The 27,367-nt window shown below is 41.5% G+C and overlaps 1 protein-coding gene across 2 annotated transcripts in view; it reads right to left on the reverse strand.

Annotated features, from left to right (window-relative positions):
* Eprs1 (glutamyl-prolyl-tRNA synthetase 1) overlaps window positions 1-27,367 on the reverse strand; it is a 63,612-nt gene that overhangs the window by 11,637 nt on the left and 24,608 nt on the right. Inside the window, exons 11-27 of one of the 2 annotated variants that reach the window (XM_040738943.1) lie at window positions 26,076-26,160; window positions 25,242-25,301; window positions 24,942-24,962; window positions 20,331-20,441; window positions 17,788-17,924; window positions 16,667-16,874; window positions 15,830-15,942; window positions 15,114-15,231; window positions 11,244-11,600; window positions 7,059-7,292; window positions 6,522-6,784; window positions 3,836-3,887; window positions 2,957-3,166; window positions 2,583-2,655; window positions 1,238-1,317; window positions 768-869; window positions 146-301 (exon numbers count right to left, since the gene is read on the reverse strand). In XM_040738943.1, the coding sequence (XP_040594877.1) occupies window positions 146-301; window positions 768-869; window positions 1,238-1,317; window positions 2,583-2,655; window positions 2,957-3,166; window positions 3,836-3,887; window positions 6,522-6,784; window positions 7,059-7,292; window positions 11,244-11,600; window positions 15,114-15,231; window positions 15,830-15,942; window positions 16,667-16,874; window positions 17,788-17,924; window positions 20,331-20,441; window positions 24,942-24,962; window positions 25,242-25,301; window positions 26,076-26,160 (2,380 nt within the window). The remainder of the gene's footprint in view (window positions 1-145; window positions 302-767; window positions 870-1,237; window positions 1,318-2,582; window positions 2,656-2,956; window positions 3,167-3,835; window positions 3,888-6,521; window positions 6,785-7,058; window positions 7,293-11,243; window positions 11,601-15,113; window positions 15,232-15,829; window positions 15,943-16,666; window positions 16,875-17,787; window positions 17,925-20,330; window positions 20,442-24,941; window positions 24,963-25,241; window positions 25,302-26,075; window positions 26,161-27,367) is intronic. The other variant, XM_005082436.4, reaches the window with a different exon arrangement.

Consider the following 27,367-nt stretch of genomic DNA (forward strand, 5'->3'; position numbering starts at 1 on the left):
TGCTAGATCATACACTAGTGATCTTAGTTTTTAAACCGTAATACTGTTTTCTATATTGACTGTCCAAATACTAACACAGTAGCAGAGACTGCTGGAACTGCCATGGCTGTGCTTCCGGCCGCCATGGAGCCGCAGCCGTCCATACCTGGATGGCGCGTCCACTGGCAGATATGAAGGCTTCCACTGTGGTCGTATAGTCTCCTCCCGCAAACTTCTCCTTTTCAGTCTTTCTTCCTCTCACAACAGGGATTGCCAAGAGCTCCTCATACACTCGAGCATATAACTCAAGGATCTGCAAGACCTGTAACAGCATTTATGGCATCTTTATTCATTATAGACTTGTCAATCTACATCACCTCAAATTGTGAAAAGGTTCTTCAAACAACAAAATTATGGAAAGGTTAAAGAAGTCAATGTGTGATTTAAGGAAGATGTCCAACAAGAAATCAATGTAAGGTTGAGAAACATTTAAATGCATATAAATTTGGAATGTAGGAGAAAAATGCTTGAGAGATATAATTAGATTGAAAACCTTAGAAAATGATTAATTTTCAATCATATGACTAATTTTTCTATAAACTAAAATCTGTTTATCATACAAAAAGTTTAAATAGTAATTTACTAATTAAATTTAATAAGCAGTTTTTAAAATCTGGCTACTCTTGGATTAACTTTCTATTTTCACACAAGGATTACACAGCATAAGCCAAGCGGTAAAAGAACAGTGCCTGAAGAAAGACACGAGCACAGCATAGGACTGCTCCTACCTCGTCAGCCGCCTCCTCGAAGGTGGCAAAGGCGCTGTGCCCCTCCTGCCACAGGAACTCCCGAGTGCGGAGGAAAGGCTGTGGGTGCTTGAATTCCCAGCGCTGCAGGATGTAAAGACAAGGCCAGTAAGGATAGAAAACCTGCAGTTTTTATTAGCAACTTTGCATGATCAATAGTCAAAAACAATTACTGTGATCCAAAACACTTTGGAAGCCGCTCTCACATACAAAGGAAAGAAAGCACGCTCTAAAAAGCAATAGGACACATGAAAATGGTGACAGACTAACACACGTGCACACGAAAATGGTGACAGACTAACACACATGCACACGAAAATGGTGACAGACTAACACATGTGCACACGAAAATGGTGACAGACTAACACACGTGCACACGAAAATGGTGACAGACTAACACACGTGCATATGAAAATGGTGACAGACTAACACATGTGCACACGTGCACTTACCACCACGTTGCACCACTGGTTGAGCCTGATGGGCAGGTCTCGGTGGGACTGCACCCATTTTGCATACGCAGGATACATTACTGAAAGTCAAGAAAATAGACATTTACGACCTGATTTCTTCCTTAAGGCTGACAAGAGTTAAGTTAGCAATGTAATTAATATGAATTAAAGAATTAAAGTGTGTTTGCTCCAGTATTTGTGACGTTCACTGAATGACATTATTACATATTTCATAAATCACAACCCTGAAGATAGGCAAATCTACCTAATATGATCATACTTTGTGTGCTTCATCTATTTGTATGTAAGTGTTGTTTCCATGTTCTCTTTGGGTGAAGGCTAGTATATTCCACGCTCTATGTAAAGTTATTTTCATTCTTCATCTTGCTTAATTCTGTCCTCTGACTTACAAATATCACAATCAAATTTAAAGATGTTAATGTTATTTCTGAATTCAGCTATGTAGCAGAATCAGTATGTTACATTCAAATTAACCATCCAATGAAGAAAACTCTTGCCATGAATTAAAATTATGACTGGTCTACAATGTACAATCAGTAAAACAAAACTAATAATTTGTTATGAGAAAAAACAAGAAAACTATTAGTCATAATTTCAAAAGTGCAAATGTAAAAACATACTGGAAATGCTAGACTTGTTACAAGCACACTGACTTGAAGACAGTAGGTGATCACTGTAGGACCAAGCCACCAGCCAAAGCCTCAAACCTGACGGCATGCCCATTCACTAAGTATAATTCCAGGGAAATGGTTATGTCAGCTGAGTTGTCTCTGCCTTCCACTCTAAAGACCCAGGAGGTGAGCATGGAGGTGTACACCTTTAATCCCAGCACTTGGGAATTGGGTCTCTGAGAGCTCAGGTTAGCCTGATCTAACCACCAGGGTCCAGGTCAGCTACAGTTGGATGTGAGACCCTGTCTCAAAAACAAACTCTACAGGAATATAAATCTAAATGAATAGAAACATCATTTGCAATTTTATAAACAATCTCAAGAATAATCCAATACATTTCCTCTGAGAAGTTGTAGCCCTGAACAAATAACGATACTGTTTAAAAAAGGAAAACGGCTTTCAGCCACAGCAGCTGTCTTCCAGTAACTCCCCAAAATGGCAAACACGATGGGAAGAGGAGAGGAGCCGACCATACGCTCTCCAGGCTTTTTAGGAAGAGCGGCCCTGTGCCTTTAGCCACATACATGCAAAGCTGGAATCCATTCCCTACAAATTCATGGCTTCATGTATAAAAATAAACAATGGACCTAAAGTGTAAAAAGAAGAAGAAAGATGGACACAGACTGACATCCTACTGTAACAAATTGGCTCACCTGTTTCACTAGTAGGTCGAATGGCAATCGGCTCTGCCAGCTCTGTCTTACCAGATCTTGTAACCCAAGCAACCTAGCAAGACAAAAATGATTATGGACACAGTTTTAATGGTGTTTTTGAAGAGCGTAAGTATATATCAACTTTCAGGTTTTCTCAGTATCAACTAAAGAAAGTTCAGACTTTTGCTGTTACCAGAAGGGAATGGACAAGTCATTCAGTCAGAGGATGTGACTAATAACTAACCCTGCCATCAGGGTAGAAGAAATAGGACATTGTAAAGAAATGTACCAGCAGCTAAACTCTACTGGAGATTTGATTTTGAGTTTGTAAGAGAAAAACCACAAAAAGAAAAAGCACATCTTTTCTGGTGTACCTCGGGGGCAAAGTCCTCAATGTGACTCTTCTCTTTCTCTAATGCGGCCTGAGACACAAATATGGGGAAGTAGCAGTTCTCAACACCGAGTTTCTTGATCTCAGCATCAAAGAAGTCCTTGATGGATTCCCAAATGGAGTATGACCAGGGCCGGAGGATATAGCAGCCACTCACATCGTAGTATTCAATCATCTCTGACTTTGTGATGACCTGTCAAAGAGAAAAGCCTGGAAACTGAACCAGTATTCTAGTGCAAAGGCAAGAACGTGTGGTAATCAAAGTTCTTAACACCCTCATTCGTTTGTTTATTTTGGTTTTTCAAAACAGGGTTTCTATGAGTAGCCTTGGTTGTCCTGGAACTCTGTAGATCAAGCTGACCTTGAACTCAGAGACCTGCCTGCCTCTGCCTCTCAAATGCTGGAATTACAGGCAAGCTCCATCATGCCTGGCTTGGAAACACCCTCCTTAATGTGGAGGGAAACACTTTCTTACATGCAGAGGCAACACATAACATAACTCTAAAGTCTGTAGACTTATCCCTGAGCCTTCCTTTTAGATTTTATTTTGAGACAGTTTCACTGTGTAGACCAGCTAGCCTGGAACTACTCTTGCCTTCATCTTCCGAGTGGGGGGTTACATGGCTGTGCCACTGCACATGACTTGATAGTTATTATAATGGGCATCATGGGAGGTTGCATGAAGTATGTAAAATACCTGCCTCGCACATCTTCTGGCCTCCACATGCATATGTGCTCATGTACACAAACAAACGTGTGCAACCAAGAAGAGAATGGGGGATGCCAATCTATACTTTGGAATCTGAACATAAAGTCAACCTTGAATATGTTAACAAAAAAAGTTCACTGAAAGCATACTCACTTGGGAGTACCATTCGGCAAGATTTTCTTCTTTTTTTGCTTCAAGACCCAATCTGCAGACATGCAAAAGGAAACATGAACCCTTTATTCGGCAACCGCTTTTAGCTGTGTCTTCGTCTGTTTTCTTTCCTGGAGAACAAATCAGCTAGAGAGCAGAAGCTTACTTGGCTCTTGGTGCTGGAGGCTCAAACACCGGGGTGTGGGCATCAGGCCTGTGGGTGGAGAGGGCCCTCTACAGGCATAACTTGTGCCAGGCATGACACAGCAAGAACTAAGAAGCAGCTAGCAGGGTGACTCCTCCTGTTTTAATTAACACCATCACTGAACCTTTTTTCTGGACCCCTGCTTACCCTAACTACTAATGCCAAGGCTCCACACCTTTACATACGATGACCTCCACCAACTGGGGACCCAGTTGCCAGTGTGTGTACTGTGAGATGCATTCAAACCACAGCAGGCTAGACTGAAACTAAGAATAAATGCTCAAAAGGGGAGTTTTTCTTAGTTTTCAGCCATTTTTATGTTTGTATCTTTTTACATTCATTTTCACAATAATGTTTTTATCTAGAAAATAGTTCAGTCTTTGTTTTTTAACACAGGGATGATTTCACTATTTAACCCCTGCTTGGCTATAACTTGACAGATAGATCAGAGACTGGCTCAAGCTTGCAGTTTCCTTGCCTGTCTCTGGAGTACTAAGATCATGAGTGTGCGCCATCACACCCGATCAGCATCAAAACAGCTTTGCAAAAGTTGGTCAGACGTTGACCGTGGAAACTGCTAAGGCCAAACCTGTTTAGAACTATGATTTTTAAAGACATTTATTTATTTATTACAAAATTCTTATTCAATTAATATACTATTTGGCAAGGACAAAATCTGTTCGCATACAGTCTCTACTAAAAAAGCTTTTGCCAATCTCAACATAGGTGATACCAACAACTAAAACGATCAGTGTTTCAGTAAAGGTACAATGTAAAAAGTAATAAAAATAGTAGCTACCAACTATACACAAATAAATGAATATCCACATACAAGTGAATATTCACATACTAAAGAGAACACGTAGAGGTGGGTGTTTGTAAAAATGAACAATATTTGAATTGAACAAATACACACACACACACACACACACACACACACACACACACACACACACACACACACACGGTTTGGGATTTAGCAGAACCCTTGCCTAGGAAGGAAGGACCTTTTGTTTGTCCTAGATCTCCTGCCACCCCTCAACCTCTACTCCAGGGAACACTCCTTTCCTCAGTCCCAAACATGATTTGGGCATGGGGTGTGCACACCTATAACCTCAGCAAGAAAACTGAGGCAGGCCTAAGCTACACAGGAAAACTTGGTCCCCACCCCCTAAAATGACAAAAGATCTGCCTGTTAACCGTGTTCTATAAGAAGCACGTGTTTTGGCAAGCAAGGCTTTATGGTCTTAGATTTGTAGTGTATTTACAATTTCACTCTCTTTTCCTATGTGAAACTGAGGGCGACACATGGGTAGTCAGAAGGTGAAGGGACGAGAGATGCTCTAACCTTTTGTCTACTGTTCTATATACACAACTACTGAATGCTGAGTCAATACACAAAAATGGAGGAGTTCCTCTACTCTCCAAGGAGATGGCACACAAAAATGAGAGGCAGCTAAATTTGGTATAAAGCTAAAGAAATAAAAAAAATCAAACTATCTCACTAACAGCATTTTTGCCTAGGAAGCCATGACAGGAAGCCTGTTAAAATATGTTTGGCCTATACTTTTGGAAGGAGAGGTACACTGTTCAGATAGGAAAAAACTGAAAAGGACGTACAATCTACTGTCTAGTCTTTAAACCAGCTGTTTTATATGTAAACTACCAACTTCAAAATCCTATTGAGAATAAAATTCTTGTTTACTTCTTGTGAATAACTTTCATTTGGGGAAAAAAAAACCCACAAAGCAAAGTGTGTTTAAGCCGCATGTAGTAAAAGGAACATTTATGTATTTTACACATACAGCTATTCTCTCAGTAGATACACAATGAACTAGTACTAGTTTAGTGCCTTACCCAGCACACCTGGGGTCACAACTGCTTCCGACTTCAGAGCTTTCTGTGCTCTGCACTGTTTGTTTAAACTGCAAGGCTGAGCATCCCATAGGCTCAGACATTTGAATGCCTGGCTGTCAGCTGGCACTGTTTGGGAAGGATTAGGAGGTATGGCCTTGTCAGAAGAGGGTAGGTGTGTCTTGGGGTTGAGTTTTGAGATTTCAAAATCCCATTCCAGGCCCAGTCTCTTTCTCCTTCTGCCTGCACAGCAGGATGTAAACTCTCAGCTCCTGCTCAACGCCATTCATGCATGCCTGCCTGCCTGCCTGCCTGCCTGCCAGCCAACGTGATCATGGACTCTTAACTCTTCCTTCTGTAAGCTGCCCTGGTCAGGGTGTCTCTTCACAACAGAACATGAGACTGATGCTGACCCCATGACAGTGATGATCAATTCATTTCCCTGGTGGAGGAAACAAGACAGGGATTTCTGCAAGAGAGCAGGCGATGTGCTGCCTATTTTAAACTTCAACAGAAGTTACCTGATGACGTTAGACTATCAACATTCTGCCTTGATGATAACAGACCAAGAGCTACTTATATTAAAAACAGCTCCCTTGAGAACTGAAGTCATGCAGAAATGGTTGGTACCTGGTCTGTTTCTTAGGTCCCTGTCCTTCTCCAGCTCCGCTCGATGACAGTCCACTGCCCTGGCTTTTAGAGGAGTCTTTCCCTTGGCCATCGTTTTGTTTCTGAGGCTTATTCTGCTTTTCAGATTTATTTTCTTTTTCTTTCTTCTTCTTATCTTTGTCTTCAGATCCAGTAGCAGACACAGGCTTATACTCAATTCCTGTCAGGGACTTGTACTGTGCCTTCAGCTGAAGGAGTTCTTGGACAGCTGAATCCACCTGACCCTTTAGTGTAAAGGGGACAAAGGAGGACAACACTCAGTGCATATTACTGTCTTGGCATACATTAACAAATACCACACCCAGATTTACGAGGCTTACAAACAATTAAGGGCAACAGATGTAGACACAAAATGCTAAAATATGCTAAGAAAATAAATTACAGAATATAAAAGGGACAAAACTAGCCTAGAGTACTAGACACATATGATCTATGCAGTGCACTGTCTAACAGTTACACATGGTTATGTAAATTAAATAAAAACAGGCCCACACTGACCTTAGAGGCCTTTTCAGCTTTAAGTTTCCGAACTACTTCTCCTTGACAAGCCACTCTGTCGAACAGTGCCCTGGCCTCTGCTGTCTCTGCGCCAGCAGGCTCAGCTGTCCTGGCAGGACTTGGTTGTGACCTCTGGGGTGCTGGGGGCTGACCAGGTACATATTCCTTCCCAGTTTTTTCTTTATACTCAGCTTTCAGGGACAGTAAACATTCCACAGCTTCATTTACTTTAGCCTGAAAATAAAGAGGAAGAGAAGTACTTCACAACATCTACGAATATTTCAATGCCATCTCAAAGTCCTTAATCATTTTCACAGTATACTTAGCTGTCTATGTCCAGAGATCCATGCATATTTCACTTTTGGTCCAAAGAAAAATGTTTGAAAACAAAAAATTACATCGTAATACATACTCCCACATAAAAGAAAAAGTGGGCAAAGAAAGAAAAAACCTGGATTAATAATTTCATTCAAAAATCCTTTCAAAGACTCAGCTGAGCAAAATAGACTTTCTTATTAAAGGTGCATGCGGCAAACACTGCTCTACTCTGAAAATGTACACATGCCTCATGATCATCTCCTAAACGGGACAGTGAGTAATCCAAGGAGGATTCTAACTAAGCCCACAATCAATACACAGAAGAAAATGAACAGACAATATGGAAACACAATGCTACTTTATATAAGGATTCGTGTGCCTTCAGTTTTGTTATATGACCAAGTTCTGAAACCAGTCTCCACAGACCACTTTCAAAAACTAAAAAGAAATGAGAAAGTACACTGACGTCTGAAGTTTCCCGATTGCCTGCATATTTCAATGTCTAATAATTCAACATAAACAGAAAAGGATAACACTACCACAGAAGACAGCAGCACAGAGTCAGTGTGACAGGCGCGAGTACATCACACCCCACACAGGAAACAGTGTGACAGACACAAGGACATCACACCCCACACAGGAAACAGTCAGTGTGACAGACACAAGGACATCACACCCCACACAGGAAACAGTCAGTGTGACAGGAGCGAGTAGCACACCTTCTTGGGCTGCTGTGTTCCTGCCTACAGACTTGCAGTCCGCTATCCCCGGAACAGCAAAGAGGGAGGAAGTGAAAAGGAGAGTCTAGGTGATTCCAGGTTAGTGAAACTGAGGCAGAAGGATCCCGAGTTCAAGGCTAGCCTGAGCTACAGAGTGTGACCTTGACTCAGGAAAAAAGGGGTTGGGGGTGAACAAAGAGAGGATTAGGGAAGGCTGTCTGTATTCCCAATGTGACTCTTGTTGCTATTACTGTAGAATTAAGGATTATCCCAATAGAGTTCCTTTCTTAAGAAAAAGGTCACAGTTAAAGGAAGAAGGAAGACAAAGGTAAGGGGGGGGGGCGTGCAGAGGAAAGTGGAAGGAAGGGCAGAAAAAAGAAAATCAGGACACTATTAGCTAAAAGAATGAAAATGTGAAGAAAAAGGGACCCCTCTGAAAATACATTCACAAAATACTTTTTAAGTAAGTTCCAATGATCCAAGTTTGACCCAGGAGAGAACTGACTCCCACAGTTGTCTCTGACTTCTACATATGCCCTACATTCACACACACACACATGCACACACGCGTACATACATACATAAAGTTTAAACATTCACTTGAGTTTGAAGTCAAATGGTAGAGTTTCATACAGAAAATTTCCTAGTTTGACAACATAAATCTGAATTTTGTTTTGTTTTCTAAGACAGGGTTTCTCTGTGTAGCTTTGTAAACCAGTATGGCCTCAAACTCACAGAGATGCACTTGCCTCTGCCTCCTGAGTGCTGGGATTAAAGGTGTGCACACTACCTCCCAGCTATAAATTTGAAATTTTATAGAACAGAAAATTAAGGTAAACAATCAATTATACCATTGAATAATATATTCTATTCTATCAAGATTACATGGATAAATAATACATACTTCCAAAATAAGAGCCAAACTCTACCAATTACTGTGCACATTTCCCACATGGTTTAGGAAGTATGTATAAGGTCCTTGAGGGAAATTAACAAAAAAAAAATATCATTTCAACACATACTTACTCTATGCCAGATGCCATGCTAAGTGTTCTGTAAGGACTGTCTTATTTAATTCTCAAAAAACTCCTCATCCTCATCTACACTTTACAGAAGCAGCAAATCTCAGAAACTAAGTGCTTGATCCAGGGTTACATGGCAAGAGGTAGACAGAAACTGCATGCTATGTGTGCACGAGGGGCTCGCTAGCTAGACAGTCCTGTGTGGTCTTGCAGCAAACTTGTGGTGGCGGCCACACCCAAGGGATGTGGATCCAGTAGGAAGGGCAGAGTAGTGCTCCTGAGGTTCTTCATATTGTTCTGTGTAATTGTTCCAATAAACACCCATTCATCATTTATCTTGGGTCTAGTGAAATAATTATATCCTTGTCTTCACAGTCCAGCCAAAATAGTAGCTTCAGTGGGTCCCTGCCTCAAATGATGAGGTAGACAGACAGAGCAGGCCTCCTCAAGTCAACATCTGGCAAACACGCATCTTCACACACGTGCACACCATTCATGAACACATGTACTGCTTTATTAGCTGAATGTGTCTCTAGCAATACATAATGTACAACTAAAGGATGAGGAGAGTAACCTTGTAAATTTTTTCTGAATTGAAAGGAATTTACTAAGTGAAACTGCACGATGTACTTCCTTCTTGGAACAATATACAACATCCAGAGCTAACAGATGTTAAGTTCTTAATGGACAAAGATTGTTTTGAGCTTATGAGATAGGGATTACACATATAAAATTTAACATAGTCATCAATGTGGACTAATAATGACTTAAACAGTCCATACAAACTTCCTCTAAAAGTTTCAGACTAAATCTGAGGTATGTGAAAGTGATCTTACAACTGTAAGATTGGGAAACGAAGAAAATGGAGAAAAACAGAGGCGCTCATCTGGTCTCATTTAGAATGAAGTGAGTGAAGAGCTATCTGTGCAGCAGCCACCAGATGGAAGCATTTCAACATGGAGAATGGTGGGAAAATCAAAAGGAAAAATCTAGTCTCCTTAGTTACTTACATGCTAACAAGACAACTTTTCAAAATAGCTAAGACACATCAAATTTTCTACTCTAAAAACATCCATCTTTTCTCCTTAGCACACAAAAGCAAGCGATACTTACGCACGTCGGTAATAACCCATAAAGCAGAGGTTTGCACTTGGCGGATAGGAGGGAATGGCAATCAGAACCAGTGCTTTTCTAGCTGCCGTGGTGGGAGCGCTGAAGCTTGTGGCCCATGTTTATGAGACACTGAGGTTAACCAATTGAAAGATCACAGCATTTTTAAAAGTAGGATCTTCTAACTAGGAATCTGTGCTTAGTTAGCTACCAAAGCCTGTAAGAAATAGCCCCAGAGGAGTCATGACAGCTGGTACAGCACTGCACAGAGCTCGGAATTAGTCTGTAAAAACCTTTAGTAATGTAAGTTTTCAATACTCTCTGCTCTCGGGTAGGGGTCAGGCTCTGGGTCTAAATTTCAAACACCCAACTCCATGTCTACAGCATCAGAGACAAAGACAACAGAGACTACTGAGTACGTCTGACGGTGTTCAGTTTGCTAAACTGGGATGTGGGATCTAAAGTTTAGTGCTTTATAAAGACTTTGCTATGTTATGGCTGCTGAATTAAAAACCCATTCAGATACTGAATACATAATGAATAAATGTAGTTTTTCTACATTTTAAAAAACGCCATCTGTGCTTGTGCTGGATCTGGGAAGGATCAGGCACAGCCTCAACAGGAAGAATGCTGGAGTCTGTGGACTTGTACCTGCCTCTGAAATGCTGACTGCCCCTCAGTTCATGTCCACCACCCACTGGAGCCCACACCCCACCTCTATGCCTCCTTCCCAACCACCGTCCCGTCCCCTGTCTGCTCCCCAGAACCATGCCTTCTTCCCTCAGCTCCCCCAGCAGCCACATCACTGGTGCTAAGGATGGCACGTCCATTCAGGTTGGTAAGACCTCATAGGCAGGTTTAATGGCCACTTTAAAAACCTGCCACTCAAACAGTGGAGTCACGTGATCCTGCTCTGTGATTGGCTAAGCTGCAAACTGCTCCCCGGGGAGAGGGACTATGTTCAAACAGTCGGAACTCAGTCTTGCTTAAGGTGCACTCAGCTCCAGCACACTGACCTTAGGAGCTTTCTCAGCCTTCAGTTTCCGGACCACCTCGCCTTGGGCAGCAACTTTATCGTACAGAGACCCGTCTTCCACAGCGCTGGGTGGTGGCTCAGTAGAAGCACTCTGTGCTGGTGCAGTGGGGGGGTTCCCAGGTTTGTACTCGTGCCCGGTTTTCTGTTTATATTCAGCTTTTAAAGCCAAGAGCTGCTTCACCGCTGCATCGATGTCTTCCTTTGCTGCTTTCTTGGCTTTCAAGTCGCGGACCACATCCCCCTGAGCCGCCACTCGGCTGTAAAGGGTGGAGGAGGACTCAGACGCAGCACAAATACTCACAGCAGGCATTGGGCCTTCTTTAGGAGCAGAGCTTGTCTATGGACACAGAAAACCAAAAGCCAAGTATTAACTCTTGTCAAACATTCTCACAAGCTTATATCAAACCCAGGATTTCAAAAGTGCAGATGATCAGCTCACACCCAAAAACCTTATCCCCACAGAAACGGCCGCAGTAGACAAAGGGAGAGGTAAACAGTCATGGCAGCACTCTCATCATAGGGAAACCTGAGGGAGGCAAGAGGATCCCATAGGAACCTGTACTCACTCAGGTCAAGAATAAACCACTGCTGGGCTACCAGATCTATTCTGGCTTAAACTGGATACTAACTGCTACTTACTTATTGGTCATGTTGCTCTAAGAACTAAATGACAGAGTCTCTGAGTATATTATTATTTGGTACTTTATTGTGTCTCATGGTACCTGGTGGAGTAAAGAGATCTACTGTCCAGTGTTAAATGTTGGTTCAGGTCAGGCGGTGGTGGCGCATACTTTTAATCCCAGCACTCGGGAGGCAGAGGCAGGTGGATCTCTGGGAGTTTGAGGCCAGCCTAGTCTGCAAACCTAGTTTGAAGACAGTCAGGACTACACAAAGAAACCCTATCTCAAATAAAAACAAATCACCATTACCACACATACTAGAGACACAACATAAAAGAATTACGTATTTTTTTATAAAGGTTAAGTATATTTAACCCATTTAGGCTGATGAGAAAATAGAAATAAATCTGTAAGTTAAGGCAAGTGTCAATTACTTATTAGCAAAGAATTCGCTGAGCTACTCTGAGAGAATCAGATGTGGTACCATACGATGTTGGGAGCTGAAGCAAGAAACACACACACACACACACACACACACACACACACACACACACACACACACACACACACACACACACACACACACACCACTAAGCCCTAGATCAGACTTCAATGTTGACAGCAACAGTCTCTTAATGGAGACATACCTTCAAGGACCATCAAAAGGAAACCACTGAGGCTACGGAACCTCTCATGACAGTACTGAGTACAAATGCATACTGGTCAATTGCACTTGGACTGCTTTTAGGTTTCAAAGCACATCCACACACTCTTTGAAACTCCTCCCACCTAAAGTGGGTATCTGTGCCCTGAATCTGGGCAAGCTGAGAATTATCTTCTTGACAGTGCACAACAGACTCAACTGTGACACCTACTGCACACACTTCTGACATTTGCTGTTTGCTTCCTTTCTTCCAGACCCTTGATTCTGGAGGTCTAAGCTGTTAACATAAGTAGCCTCCCTATCATGACGCTACCATGCTGGAGGCCATGTCCACCACAGAGCCACCATCATGTGGCATTCAGGTGAATGATTACTTTGGATGTTTAGCTCAGCTTAGCTTTTGGTGGTAACAGCTATGATTTAAATGACACCAAGCAAGACATTCAGTGGTTTGTATTAAGCCTATACTCTTCTAGTATGACAGCCCCATTACTTCTAGTATGACAGACATTCAAAAGCACTCACCGGTCAGTAACCTTCAGAGAGTGTAGGAAGGAGGGTGGGTGCCACATGGGACCAGTGAGGGACTGCTGCACAGATCTCAGAGTTTCTGCAGCCCCTTTAAAGAGGGGCTGGAAGGTCATAGCTATTTCCATTGTAATATTATACTAGCGTGTAATAGGCCTTTTGTGATCTCATTCTCTTAATGAGCATTCAGTTTAAGTTTTTAGAAGTGCTTAAATTAAAGAGATGTGCAAGACTGGGTATGGTGGCATGGCCTTTAAGCCCAGCGGATAAATCACACTGATTTACACAGCAAGTTCTTGACCAACCAGGACTACACAGTGAGAACCAACAATTGCCCTCCCCCAAGCATCAACAAAAAAGGATTTGCAAACTTCAAAATGACACTATTCTTTGAACAGCAAGCTTTGTTCTGGAAAAGTTATTTTTCATAAAAAATGGTATTTTTGAAACCTGGCCCGATGACATATATCCCTGTAATCCCAGCATTCAGGAAGTTGAGGTAGGATTACAAATTCAAGACAAGCATGAGCTACTTAGCCAGCTAGTTCTAGGCCAGCCTGGAATATATTGAGATTCTGGCTTCCACCCTACCCCCCCCCAAAAAAAAAAACAAAAAATGTTATTTATGCTAACATGCAACTGGATTTTAATTTTAATTTAATATTTAATTAAATTATTTTAAGTAAATTAGTCATTCTTAAAACCATCCCAGCTCACCAACCTGGCATGGTCACATTTGCTTACAAACAGCATCAGGAAGTAGGGATGGACTAAACCAAGCTGGGCAACGTGGTCAGATCCCATGTCAAAGAAACTGAGACAAGTACTTCTAATTCTGAGTTTGATAACTACTGATATGGCTGGAGAGATGACTTGGCAGTCAAAAGCATCAGTTGTTCTTCCAGAGGACTTGCATTCAGGTCCCAGCACCAACATGGCCACTAATGACCATCTGTAAGTTTCAGGGAATGATACCCGTTTCTGGCCTCTGTGATCACCAGACACACAGGTGATATAGACCTACATGCTGGAAAAACAACCACACACACACACACACACACACACACACACACACACACACACACACACACACACACACACACACACACACACACACCACACTTTAAATAAAAACATAAGCTACATAAGCAAGTAACTTTACATATCTAAGGGATGCTGGGCTCGGGATACTTGCTCAGTGGCTGATCACTTACCTAGCATTATGATACTACTGAGAAAGAGGAAGGGAGCAGGAAAGGAGGAAGCCCAAAGTTTGAAATTGTTGGAACACAATCAAATGCACAAAAACAGTTATAAGGATGCTGCCACTTAAATTGCTGTTACTCTCTCTTTTTCCTTCTGGGTGAACTCAAGAGATTTTAGTCGGTTCAAATTAGCATTAAGCATAAAACATACATTCTCACTACAAATAGTTCCAGCTTTTCCTCTCCTAATGAACTGTCTTCTGTCTTTCCTGTCTCAGATTATGTATTTACCCAGTCAACCAAAATAAATCTGGAAGTTACAGGTTTTCCCTAATTCCACCTCCTACTCCCTACCCACCCCACACCCTTCCCTAGTTCCTGCTAGACAGAGCCTGGTCACAAACCACCAGTATAACCTTGTATCATCACACCACTGTCTTCAGTGGGTCCCCACCTGTATTAAGATAGACTGCAGGGATGAGGGAGTCCCCCAAGAACTAGGCTTAGTTTTTTGGTATAGTTAAATTATATTTTTAAAAAATGTGTTCTCACCGGGTGGTGATGGCACACACCTTTAGTATCATCATTTACGAGGCAGAGGCAGCTGGATCTCTGTCATTTTGAAGTCAGCCTGATCTACAGAATGAATTCCAGGACAGCCAGGGCTACAGAGAAACCCTGTCTCAAAACCCCAAAAGCAAAACAAAACATCTTACCAGAAAGGATAAGAGAAACAAATAGCAAAGCAAAAAGCAGAATCTCAAAGAGACATTTCTAAGCCTTGGGCTATAAAATGTGCGGTTTCTGCACTCTCTGTAAGGGTCGGCATTTACCTCCTTTTTTGAGGGTTCTGCTTTGGTCTTTTCCTTTGATCCAGATGTTGGCATTTCCTTTGTGTGTCCATCAGGTATATAGATGAGGATACACGGGGCTTCTTTGCAACTATATGGGCTAAAAAGAAAATAGTCAAGAGCTTATTCAAACAAAATTATCTAACAGCAATTAAAACTGAATTACCAGATAAATTTAATGATACACACAGTTAATGCTTCTCTAACCTAAGCAGCCCTGAACAAGCTCCTCTACAGTGAAGGATTTTCCTGGCCCTATGGACTCAGAACAGCACATAGCCACATCATACACCATCAATCCATACAAACACCACTACCAATATTGTGAGGGGAGGGCAGGCACTGTTCTCAACAACTCACTGCTTCTAGTACACCATCTGAGACCTGGTCACATCTCATGGTGAACTGCAGGATGCTTCACTTTAGAAATGACTAACTTATATAATATCCAGTGTGCTTGCTTACTAATTAACTCAAATCTGAAATATTAAATATGGATCAAATTAAGCTGAGCAGAAATTTATCAGACACAGTGTTTTAGTCAAGCTCAAGTAAATTATTCACTGTGAGAACGTCAAAGACTTTGGTTAGATGTTACATTTATTTACCTAAAGGACAGCTGGGGTAGTGTCTGCTTGTGAAACTGTGGGCTCAATCCTCAACACCACCAATAACACACAAAAGGACACAATATTTACCTAACTGGTTCATACGGTTGGTCACATATGAAGAATCCTCTTCTCTGCAGTTGTATGATGTCACCCTTTTTCAAATCCTTAAGGCAGGGATCCCCTAGCATTAGTTCTTCATGCTGTGAAGATATAGAACCATATGTAATTTTTCTAAGTAGAGCACTAAGACAGCTGTAAAATACAAGCAATATTCCAACAGCTAGACTATGCTCACTTAAATCAAAACTGGTTCATTCGGTAAAGCCTTTGCTTTGAAAGCATGAGGACCTGAGTTGGACCCCCCATAACACATATAAAAATGCTGGTGTGGGAATGTACACGTAAGTATTTTGATTGGCTGGTTTTGTTTTGTTATGAAGTACAGCTGGTGGAACAGTAATACTCAAAGGCTCTCAGCAGGACCCACAGATTCCCATCCACCTCTACTCCTTACCGCATCTTCAAGCAAGTTACTTAACTTCACCGTGAAAACATGGCATTTAAAAATGGGAACATTACTCTTTACACCTTTTTTAATTGTTTGCTTCCATTTATTTTGTTTCATTGTGGAAGTTGAACCCAGGACCTTATACATGCTATACTAATGCTCTGCCACTGAGCTATATATCTGAGTTTTGAGAAAATATGAATATGTAGCCCAGGCTGGCCATGAACTCATGATCCTCCTGCCTCAACCCCTCCAAATATTGGGATTACCAGCATGAGCCACCAGGTCCAGGTACATCTTTATATTAAAATTCTACAAGTCCTTCTGTTTAGACTAAGAAACTAAAACATTTAAAATTAGCTTTCCAAATGTTAGACTTTGTGTAAGAAAGGATGAGGTCTGGTTTCTTCAGGTACCTTACTGTCCTTGTTGACGTACTGCTTGAAGTCCTCATCTTTCCCGAGCACTGGCTTTGAAATCAAGTGCTCATAGGTGACACAGATTGCTGGAATAGGGAGAGCGTGTGCGGTCTCAGCAAGCCAAGTGATCTTGGTTGTTTTCTTGTAGTCTTTGTTTTCCAAATTCAATTTTGCATCCAGAGATATAATTTTTCCATCTGCATTTCTAGATAAAAGATCAAAGAGTATTCAAAAGGATAAAGGTAAACTACTAGAAAAGCATTATTCTATAGTAAGTGGAAGAAGAAATCAACACCTAAATGTTTAACATACGTCTGATAGACATTAGTCATATGAATGAAACAAACTGCTGTCAGAATACTACTAATTCACTGGAGCTCAGATCTGCTGAAGAATATAAACACTTAGGAATTTAAAGTCACCTGAACTGCTAAGCACTATAAACTTGCAATGCTAAGTTAACAATTACAGGAAAGTGTATGACAAAGACTACATCACTAAGTTTGCAATTACAGGCAAAGACATGATAATGACCACATAATTAACAATTATAGTCAACTATATGACAATGACCACATAATTAAGATTTCAGAACTTACAAATATCTTAAACATAGTACATTTAAAGAAGGTGAAAACCTGTAGCACATAATAGTTACTGGAAAGTCATATTCATCATTAACATTGTCCAATCTATTTTAAATGTGTGGTTAAAGATAAAATATAAAAGATTACATATATAAGTCCTAGCCAAAGGATCCTTTAGCAATTTCTGAATGAGATGCCATCAGAGCACTCTGAAACAAAAAAAAACCCTATTTTTTGTATATCTAAACTGGCTCTGACTCTCGCTATAGATCATCTGGTGCCCTCTCCCCACCTCTGGGGGCTTGAAGCACCACATGGCAAACATACATTCATGCAGACAAAATACTCATATACAAAAAATAAAACACATAAATTTAAAACAAAACTTTTAGTGTCTCCATCTGAGCAAATATATTAGTCAGCAGCACCAGTGCCAAGGACACCAGTCAGGGTCTGAATTAGATGATGTTTAATACATAAATAAAAATGAAAGACTTTTTCCCCACAGATTTGAAAATCAAAAACACTTACTTGTGTATTTTAGTGATGTTGATGTTGCCCCAGTTTATAAATGTGACCATCTCTCCCTCTGAGAAAGTTTCTGCATCGGCTCCTTCTATGAAAACCTTGGGACTATACCACACAGGCTTCAAACCAACATCAGGATTCTGGATGATCAAAAGAAAAGGAGAATATGCATTCAGCAGCAAACTCCTGAACCTCTAGTGCAGCATGCAAAGCCTTCCCTTCCCCACTGTATTCTTACCAGAGTTTCTCATGTTACAGTTAGAAGCCTGTTTTGTTAAACTAGGAAGGGCAAGTTTTACCGAGTTCCTTCCCAATTCTGTTCTTGAATTTAAACAGTGCACACTCATTACACAGGTACACACAGTGCCCTCAAAGCAAAAAACTCACACTTGGAAGTCCATCTCTGACACAGGACCAATCACTACCAGGAAGTTACACCAGGCAGCCTATCCCAAATGCTTCTAGCCTAGGGTGGGCACTGACTTGGGGGCTAGAAGCATAGTATTCACCCCCACAACCAGAGTGTGTCTTGCAGCCCTCAGCCTCACTGCCTTTGTATCAGAGGAAAAAAGTCATCCCTCACAACACTATCAGGCAGCAGATGCCAGCCTGGCAGAAAAGTAAAGTTTCTGTGTTTTAGAAGACTAATTTTGAGAAAATACCATGTATGTATGGGTAAGCATGTAAATGTAAATGTCCTCATTTACATTGTGGATCACATGAAGAAAGAGATGAAGACTAAGAAGAACACCTAGCTCTTAGCCCCAAATCTTCAGACATGAGTACAGAACCCAGAGTAAACTGCAGAAACCAGAAAAAGAAAAAAGGACCATTTCAGAGGCAAGAGAACAAGAGGGTAAAAGCAGGGTACAAGTCATCTGAAAGTGGAAATGGGAAAAATGGGGGGAGGGCTCTTATTGGGAGAAGGGGAGATAAATACAGAAAGAGGGAGTAAGGAAGTCTGAAAAGGTCCTAAGGAATCAGACTATGTAACTATCTACCTAACAAAAAACCTAACAGCAGGCACTAGAAACCCTCCTTTGAGTTGTTGGTCAGAGTTGTCCAAGAGACTCCCAGCATTATAGGTGATTGACTATAGCCGTGACTGCCTAGCCCCCAGAGGTAAATTCCCACTGGTATAGACACCATACACTTCAGACATAAGGCCCAGTTGGAACTGACCTGAAAGGCCCCTTCCTGAGGACTAGCTTTCAATTCACCAGAAGGTACCATGCAAGCTTCCAAAGGAAGGAAGCAACCAACAGGCCTACCCAGCTATAATGCCTATGAACCACAGTAACACCCACTATGGCACCATAACCGTAAGGGTGTATTGGTGGCACACATATCTTGGCAGTAACCAACAGTTCTCTAAATAAACTTATGGCCCACCCAACAAGAGGGAAACCATTCTGATACTGGAAACATAGCCAACTATCTGGAGATAGTGAAGTCATGGATCTTGGAGGAGAACCTACAACTGGTACTTTACTAACCATAAATATCTAAGTACATTCTAAATGTTTATCCTGTATCCACAGATAAATTATTCTCACTCCTCATACAACAGACAGAGACCACTACAGAAAACCACAGGAAAGAGCATACACGCATACACACACACACACACGCTATTAATATAGACCATGGTAAGTTGTATATGTATTTAGGAATATACACACACACACACACACACACACACACACACACACACACACACACACACACACACACACTACAGACTGTGGAAGTTGTAAATATGCATTTAGGAATACATACACACACACACCACACAGAAAGAGAGAGAACACAACAATTAATGATAAAAAGAGGCCATGAATTTAAAAGAGCAAGGAGGGATTTATAGGAGGGTTTGGAGGGAGTAAAGGGAAGGGGAAATTACATAATCTCAAAAATAAAATAATAAAAAATACAAGCTTATAAGTAGTCCCTAATGCCTTTTTGAGAGGAAAAAAGGAACACGATATTTGTTTGTTGGGATTTAGTCTTGTCCTAACCTCATTTTCAGCCAGAGTTTGAAAAGTAACAATTTATAGTAAGTTTATTTTAGTTCATGATGATGAAGAAAAAAAATGCCTTCTTCATAAAGTTTCAGGACTTTAAAAAACAGTATGCATTTTACTTCATTATTATTCATTTACTGATTGACAACCATGCATGTTTGAGTGCATTTTAGTGGGTCTAATGATTGAAAAGACAAAGGTACAGAGTTGAAAGAAGAGGTAGCATAGCTTCCATACACAGGTAAGAATGTGAATCGTAACACCTCACCTTCTGAATGACTCTAAGAAGGAAGAGGAAAGACCTCCTCACACATTGAAAAGCTGTCTCTACATAACGGAAAGTAAGTGCTGACAGAATGTTACAGTTCTGTCATGTGCTGGGCATTACTAATCACATAAATTACTTCAGCAAGAAATCCACACAAAGATCTGTTCCAACTGGTATCAAATCTTGACAAATACTATGAAACTGAAAATATTACAAAACCACAAGAAAACACAGTAGCCACAATGCAGGGCGACCTTGGGGTGTCTGGCGACTTCCTTCATCTCTTCCTGTGCGTCTGGGACATTCACTGGAACCACTTCCTTCTTCAGCAACGCGACATACCGTGGAGCCACCGGGTCAATAACCTGCAGCAAACATCCTCATGTACGTATTGAAATACATAGTAACACATCATAAGTAAAAAGAGTAACGGCACAGGAATACTAACTGGTTTTATTTGTTACTGCATTTACTAATTTTTATCTGTTAATCCTTTCATATCTAGTTTATTTGTGACTTCTTTACTGTCACTCAAGTAAAGTTTAAAAAGAAAAATGAAAAACTAATTACAAACCAACAGACACAAAAGATTTAAGATTTTCTTTACTGGCAGGTAAAAAGAAACGGAAGAGAACAAGTCAGAAATATTTTTTAAAAAATCTTTAAATCTAGCAGTATTAGGAATGAGAATCCTGTGAGGGTTAATAAATTAAGTTCTAAAGGTAATTTGATATTCAGTCTGGCACTGCTGGAGAGACGTTCATTTGAAGTTATCACTTCTGTAATCAGCTAAGCACCATCTAAAGCAGAACAGCATTAGGTCACTATAATAAGGCAACCCTGTGGTTTACAAGAACAAACAAGGTGATCCTATTGAGCTACATGCCACACACGCAGTGGGTCTCTATGAAGGAAAGTAAGAAATCTGAAGCACGTCTGGTCTCAAGTGTTTTGGAAAAGGGGCATTCAATGTGTACACACACAGAGCAACCACTACACTCCCAAACCTAATACACACTTGGCACAGGCTGGCACACAGTAAGTACCTGTAGATTAACTGAATGAATAATCTCTTAACTGTGCTACAACCCATTCTAGCTCCAAAACAGTAGCAGCCCCGTTTTCTGGAGCCAGTGAAAAGTACCCATTAATCAAGCACAACAGACGTGCTTAGACACTAAATACCAGGGAGAAAAATGAGCACAAAGGCAAATGCAGAGCTGGGCTTGGTTTCTCATACTGCAGGTCCTTATAGTAAGAGGCTGGCTGAGTCAAGGGAAACCTTGCTCTGATGGATGAATGCACAGATGGCTAGTGCAATCAGATAATATTTAAACCTCCAAAGTATCTTTAAACAAGCAACACAACTCTAAGAAACTTAATTCTATTCTTTGAAGCTAACTTCCTTACCTGAAAAACTGTCAAAAATAGGCATGGTGGCATATGCTTTAATTGCCAGCATTCAGGAGGCAGGGGAAGGAGGATCTCTATGAGTGCAAGGCCAGCCTAGTCAACACAGTGAGTTCCAGTCCAGGACAACCAGGGCTATGTACTATGCACACTGATTCCAAAAAAAAAAAGAAAGAAAGAAAGGAAAAGAAAAGGGGGGGGTACAGGATCCACAGCTGGCTAGTTACCTACGGGACAGGATCCACAGCTGGCTAGTTACCTAGGAGCTGTCTACACACTCTTGGCTGTGCTAAAGAAGTAAGTCTCAAGTGGTCTAGGCAAAGTTTTGAAATTTGTTTTTAAAAACATTCTACAAAATTTATCAAGCAAGTGTGGAGAACCATGAATTATTTAAAGAATTGGAATTCATAGCCAGAAATGGTAGAACACAACTGTCAATTTTAACTACTTTATACTGATGTAGGAATAGCGCTTCAACCCATGAGCTGAGATCATCCTGGGCAACCTAGAGAGGCTTCATCTTTAAAACAAAAGAAAAAAGAAAGAAGAGAGAAAGAAATGATAATTAAGTCCTTTTCTGCTCTAAAATTATGTAATTCTTAAGACTCTGGACCAGTAGTTTCAAATGACTCCAAGGAATCTAAAGATTTCCAAAAGAGGCCTGAAAGAACCCGAGAAGGGTATTACAGGGTGAATCTGAAATGTCCCCGGGTTTACACTTAAGCACTTGCTCAGTGGCACTGATGATGGCTGTAGAACACTTAAGCCAGAGGCCTGGCTGTACCACACAGGCCATCAGAGAAGGTATAGTCACAACCTCCCAAGAGTGTCACCACCTAGGAACTGGGTATATAAACACATGAGCCTGTGGAGGATACCACACAATCAAAACACAAGAACAGAGGAAGGGAAGGAGGGACAATGACAGTGTAGAGCCCTTCCCAGACTTCCCATATTAGCTCTAGAGCCCTGACAGTCAGGGACTTCACATTCAAGGAGTGACAAAAGGAACTCCTCTGGGAAAACTGCTGGCTAAAAGAGAAGTTTGAAGCTACTACATGGGGGAGAGATGGCTCAAGGCTTAAGAGCACTAGCTACTCTTCCAGAAGACCTGGGTTCTATCTCCAGCACCTCAGAGCAGCTCGAGACTAGCTGTAAATTCAATCTCAGAGGGTCTGGTGCCTCTGTGGGCAATAGGCACATATACAGTGCACAGATACATATGTGGACCACATATCCGTACCCCATAAAACAAAGTGAAAATTTAAAAATGAAAGCCTTTCAATAGCTCTCTATTGAGTTACTACATGGAGTTCTTCTCACCGCCACAGCCAGCTCAACACACAGGAATGCTAAGCTCCTGCTCTCAGCATCCCTGTGTACTCCTATAGTAAACACGAGCAGATAAGATAAACCAGAGCGGACAAGACACTACTACTAATGCCAAAACCATGAAACAGGCATAGAAGGTTATTTTGAAGGTCTTGAAATATGACAGGAAAAATGAGAAATTCGTTAGGAAGAGCTACAAATCAAGAGAGAGAGGCCCCGTGTTTGCACACATCCAGAGAGAAGACATGCTGGGTTGAAGCTCAGTGGTAGAGCATGTGCATTGCACACAGACACGGGAGAGGGAGCAGTGAGGACAGGAGAGAGAGGGAAGCAAAAAAGGAAAAAGAATTTACACTTGCCTGCAATGGCAACACCTGAGAGCAGAGGCAAGAGACTCACTGTATGTTTGACGCCAGACACAACACATGAGGATTGTCTCAAAAAACAAAGGGGAGTGTGGGTTAAGAAACCCCAGAACTGAAGGATGAGGTGAATAACCCATGTTATTTCAATGGATATGATGAAAACAGACCCATACATTAATGTACTAAAATTTCCAGGTAAAACAACAGGTCATAGCCAGGCAGATCTTGAGCTACAGACTAAGACCCTGTCTCAGAAATAAAGCCATCACACATGCCAGGTCATAAGTCTGGCAGAGGTAAGTACCCACAGACCCAGTTGGTTACTCAGGGGGCTGAAGTGGGATGGCCCCTTTCCATCTGCAAGTTCAAGATTGGTCCAGGCAGCACAGTGAGCCTTCCTCTCAAAAACAACTTTTAAAATGTCATGCAAACGGTCTCTTTACCCCACACAAAACAAAAGAAAGGATGGTTAGAAGGAAATGACAGCTAGCATGGTAGTGCACGCACGTCTGTAGTCCCAGCTCCTCGGGAGACTGAGCTAGGAGGACCACTTAAGTCCAAGCCCTTGAGACTACCTGGGCACCAAGGAGACCCATTACAAACAAAACAAAACGGTCCAGGAAATAGGTGATCCATCACAGAGAGGAAGAGAAGAGAATCCCAGAGTAATGCAAAGAGACCTGGGTGTACAGCTCTGCCCCCAAAGCTCAAAAGGCCCTGGCAAAGACGCCTCCAAGAGTAAGTTAAAGAACATGTGAAGGAAGAAACTTGGTGACCTCCCAGACTCAAGAACCATGAGTCAGTAAGTGTGGGAGGGGGAGAAGATAAAATAAAACAAGTGACAGAAGAAAACCAAATTGCTATGAGCAAAAGACCAAAAAAATAAATAAAAAACAACCCAACTAGCACCCCACACGCCTAGAGTATGAACAACAAACACCACAAGAGTCATTTGAAGACTCAGCAACTTCTCTACAGGGAGGAACGGAAGGGAAGAGCCACGGAATCATGGGACCCAGAGGAATACATTTAATATGTCTGAAATAAATACATACATATAGTTTGATTAAAACTCTGACCTATAAAGCCCGAGTTTAAAAGGGTACACAAATTATTAACGTGCTTGTAAATTCTACCTGTATTTATTAGTAACTGCAGCAACAGAAAGAACCAATTAATGATTCCTTAATATACATTTTTAAAAAAAACTCACTAAAAGGGAAAAACTAAATAAATTCAAGACACATGCGAGACAAGCAACTACTTGAGGCAAGACATCAGCACAACCGAGCAGCAATGTCAAGGAAGAATTTACAGAACACAATCACAGAACCGCAGTGCAGACGTGCATTCTAATGATTCGCCTTATTATAGTGTCCAAGCATCTGCTTCCAATTAGGGATTATCAATGTCAATATGCATGATTCCTGGTTTGACTTCCCAATTAAGAAAGCTTTGGTTTTTTTTTCAAGCTGAAAGCGCAGCATTTGTAGTTAGCGAACCTTTATTACAACTCAATATGTAATTTTTAAAGTCTATGTCCTCTCAGTACACAAGGGAATGAAGTTAGCGTACGTCTCCCTTTGCCACAAAGAACAGAGGACACATTTGGCAAACTAGGGATGATGCACTGTCACCAGGTTTGTCGAGCAAGTCGTTGGAGACATGTGATTGTGCTTCAGAGCTGTAGAACTCCCCTGGTTGTAACATGTACTACGCTAAAAGCTACGTTTACGGCAATACAAGTAGAAGTGATACCTTCTTACAGAGAGCTCGCAGCTTGAAAGCAGAAAAATGAAATGCACAGGGTTCATAAAAGATTTAAGGAAAAACTATTACCATTTCCCATAAATCCGAGTTTGTTGCTTCAATAATTATTCCTTGCTGGGGTGGGTAACAGGCTTAGTGCCCTTATCCATTTAAAGAAAGAAAACATTCCATTTTCCTGAAAGACTGTACGATGAGAACATTGTTCAGAGGGCCCTGTGATAAGCACTCCAGTGAGTTAGTTCTGATGTCTATTACCCAAGAGTGAGGCAGAGGAAGAGGATTGTGTACCTTTTTGTTAAATGCCCAGATTTTGTCCCATTCCATGTTCACAACAGACCTTGAGGAGCCCTAGAAAAGCAATAAAAATAGTTTAAGGATAAGAACTACCAAGTAGAGACTGACAAGGTGACTCAGTGGGAAAAATTTTCTGCCGCCAAGTTTAATGACCTAAGTTTAGTCCCTGGGACTGACATGGAGGAAGGAGAGAACAATGTCCCTAAAAGCTGTCCTCAGACGTGCATGTGTATACGCACATGCACATACCCAATGTAAACTAAAAAAACAAAATATTCAGGAGAAGATTCTGCTTCAAGTCAAGCATGCTTAGAATAACAAACAAAACCATAAATACTTGCAGATTTACCTCCACTGAAATTTAGAACTTGCTGTGTGGCCTTAAACGCAGTTTCCTGTTGGAAGCCATTGTGTAGGCTGGCCAGAGTTGACACCTGACCTCCCATGCATGGAAATACTTTTGTCCAATCTTTTACTATTATAAAATGTTAACTTACTCCCTTCAAGAAAAGTCTTCTCTTAGGTAGGGACAGTGGCTCTAGCACTTGGGAGACAGAGGGAAGAAGACTTAAGGCCAACCTGGTCTGCAGAGCAATTCCCAAGCCACCAGGGATACAAAGTGGCTTGGGGGCATCCTTGATGGCATGGGATTACACATCTGCGGTCCCAACACTCAGGAAGCTAAGGCAGGAAGGTCACCAGGCGTGAGAGTAAAACAAAGTTCACAGTGAGCCCTAGCAGGACGCACACAAACGTGAGTAGGGAGAGCAGAGGCAACAGCACAAGGCAGGCCCAGCAGCAGAGAGCGGGAAAGAGACAGACACTTACCTGAGCGGCGATGAACTGCTTCAGTCCCTCGACTGTCATCCCTCTTCTCAGAACTCCTCGCACCGTAGGAAACCGAGGGTCGTCCCTGGGAAATGGGCACACTGTTAAGCGGATTTTACTCACTGACTACAGAGAGAAGATTCCTAATGAATCACAGACTCATGTCAGTGTGGCAGCACAGGCCTGCAACACCAGCGCCTGCAAGGCCGGGGCAGGAGGAATAATCACAAGTTAAAGGTTAGACTAAGTACGTAGTGAGTTCAAGGGTAGCCTCAGCTACAGAGACCCTATTTCAAACCAAATAACTCATAGTCCCTTTTAATGCCTGACAGGCTGTGATGAGACACACCTTTAACTGCAGCACTTGGGAGGTGGAGACAGGCAATCTCTGTGAGCTCACACCTAGCCTGGTCTACACAGCAAGATCTAGGACAGTTATATAATGAAACTCTGTCACAAATGAAACCAGGCAAGACAGAGAACCACGTCAATTGTTTACGAATCTATACACAAGAATATATATGTGGAAGTTTCTGACATAGAGCAGAGATTTGAAATTTTCAGTACAGCTGCAATTATATGCTTTATATAAAGATAGTGTGCCCAAGATAAACCTGCCTTTTATCAAATTCAGCTCTATATAACTGAAAATTTTCAGCATATACAGAATACATAGTATATCCTTATCTTGGTCACTATGTATGTCTTCTACTTTTTAAAGAGGCTAGCCTTGCCTGAACTAAGCATCTTGCTGCCTCAACTTCTTGAGTGACAATTAGAGATGTTTGTGGCTCCCTCCTGTTTCTCTGCCCCTCAACTCTCTGCCTCTCCTGTCCCCAGAGGCCTGTCTCCCCTCTCCTAACCCCTTTTCCCATTCATTTTCCCCCAATAAAAATCCCTCTACCCAAGCTCTGTCAAATGGTGCTTTTTAAAATTACAACAATGCCGACAGTGTAAGCCAAGACACAAAGACTTAATTCAGGCAAAAAAGTGTTTTTAGATTTATAGCCATGAAAATCTAGATATATGGGCACCATTAATATAAGTGCATGACCACAAGGTGATTTCTATTTGTACACTAGTCATTCTTACAAAAGTCCCATGAGGAGTTACTCCTATCTACAGAAACTTTCTGATTCTTTCGGGAAAATGCTCTGTAAACAAGGAGGTGGATCATGAACCCTGAGGCTGAGACCACTTCACCTTTGCCTCAAGCCAGGGTACTGGGGCCTAGAAAGCACCCAGTTGAGAGAAAAATCTCACAGTGCACTTCTGCATAGAGGATATAAAAG

The sequence above is a fragment of the Mesocricetus auratus genome, unplaced genomic scaffold, assembly GCF_017639785.1.
Source record: "Mesocricetus auratus isolate SY011 unplaced genomic scaffold, BCM_Maur_2.0 Super-Scaffold_100676, whole genome shotgun sequence".
Classification (NCBI taxonomy): domain Eukaryota; kingdom Metazoa; phylum Chordata; class Mammalia; order Rodentia; family Cricetidae; genus Mesocricetus; species Mesocricetus auratus.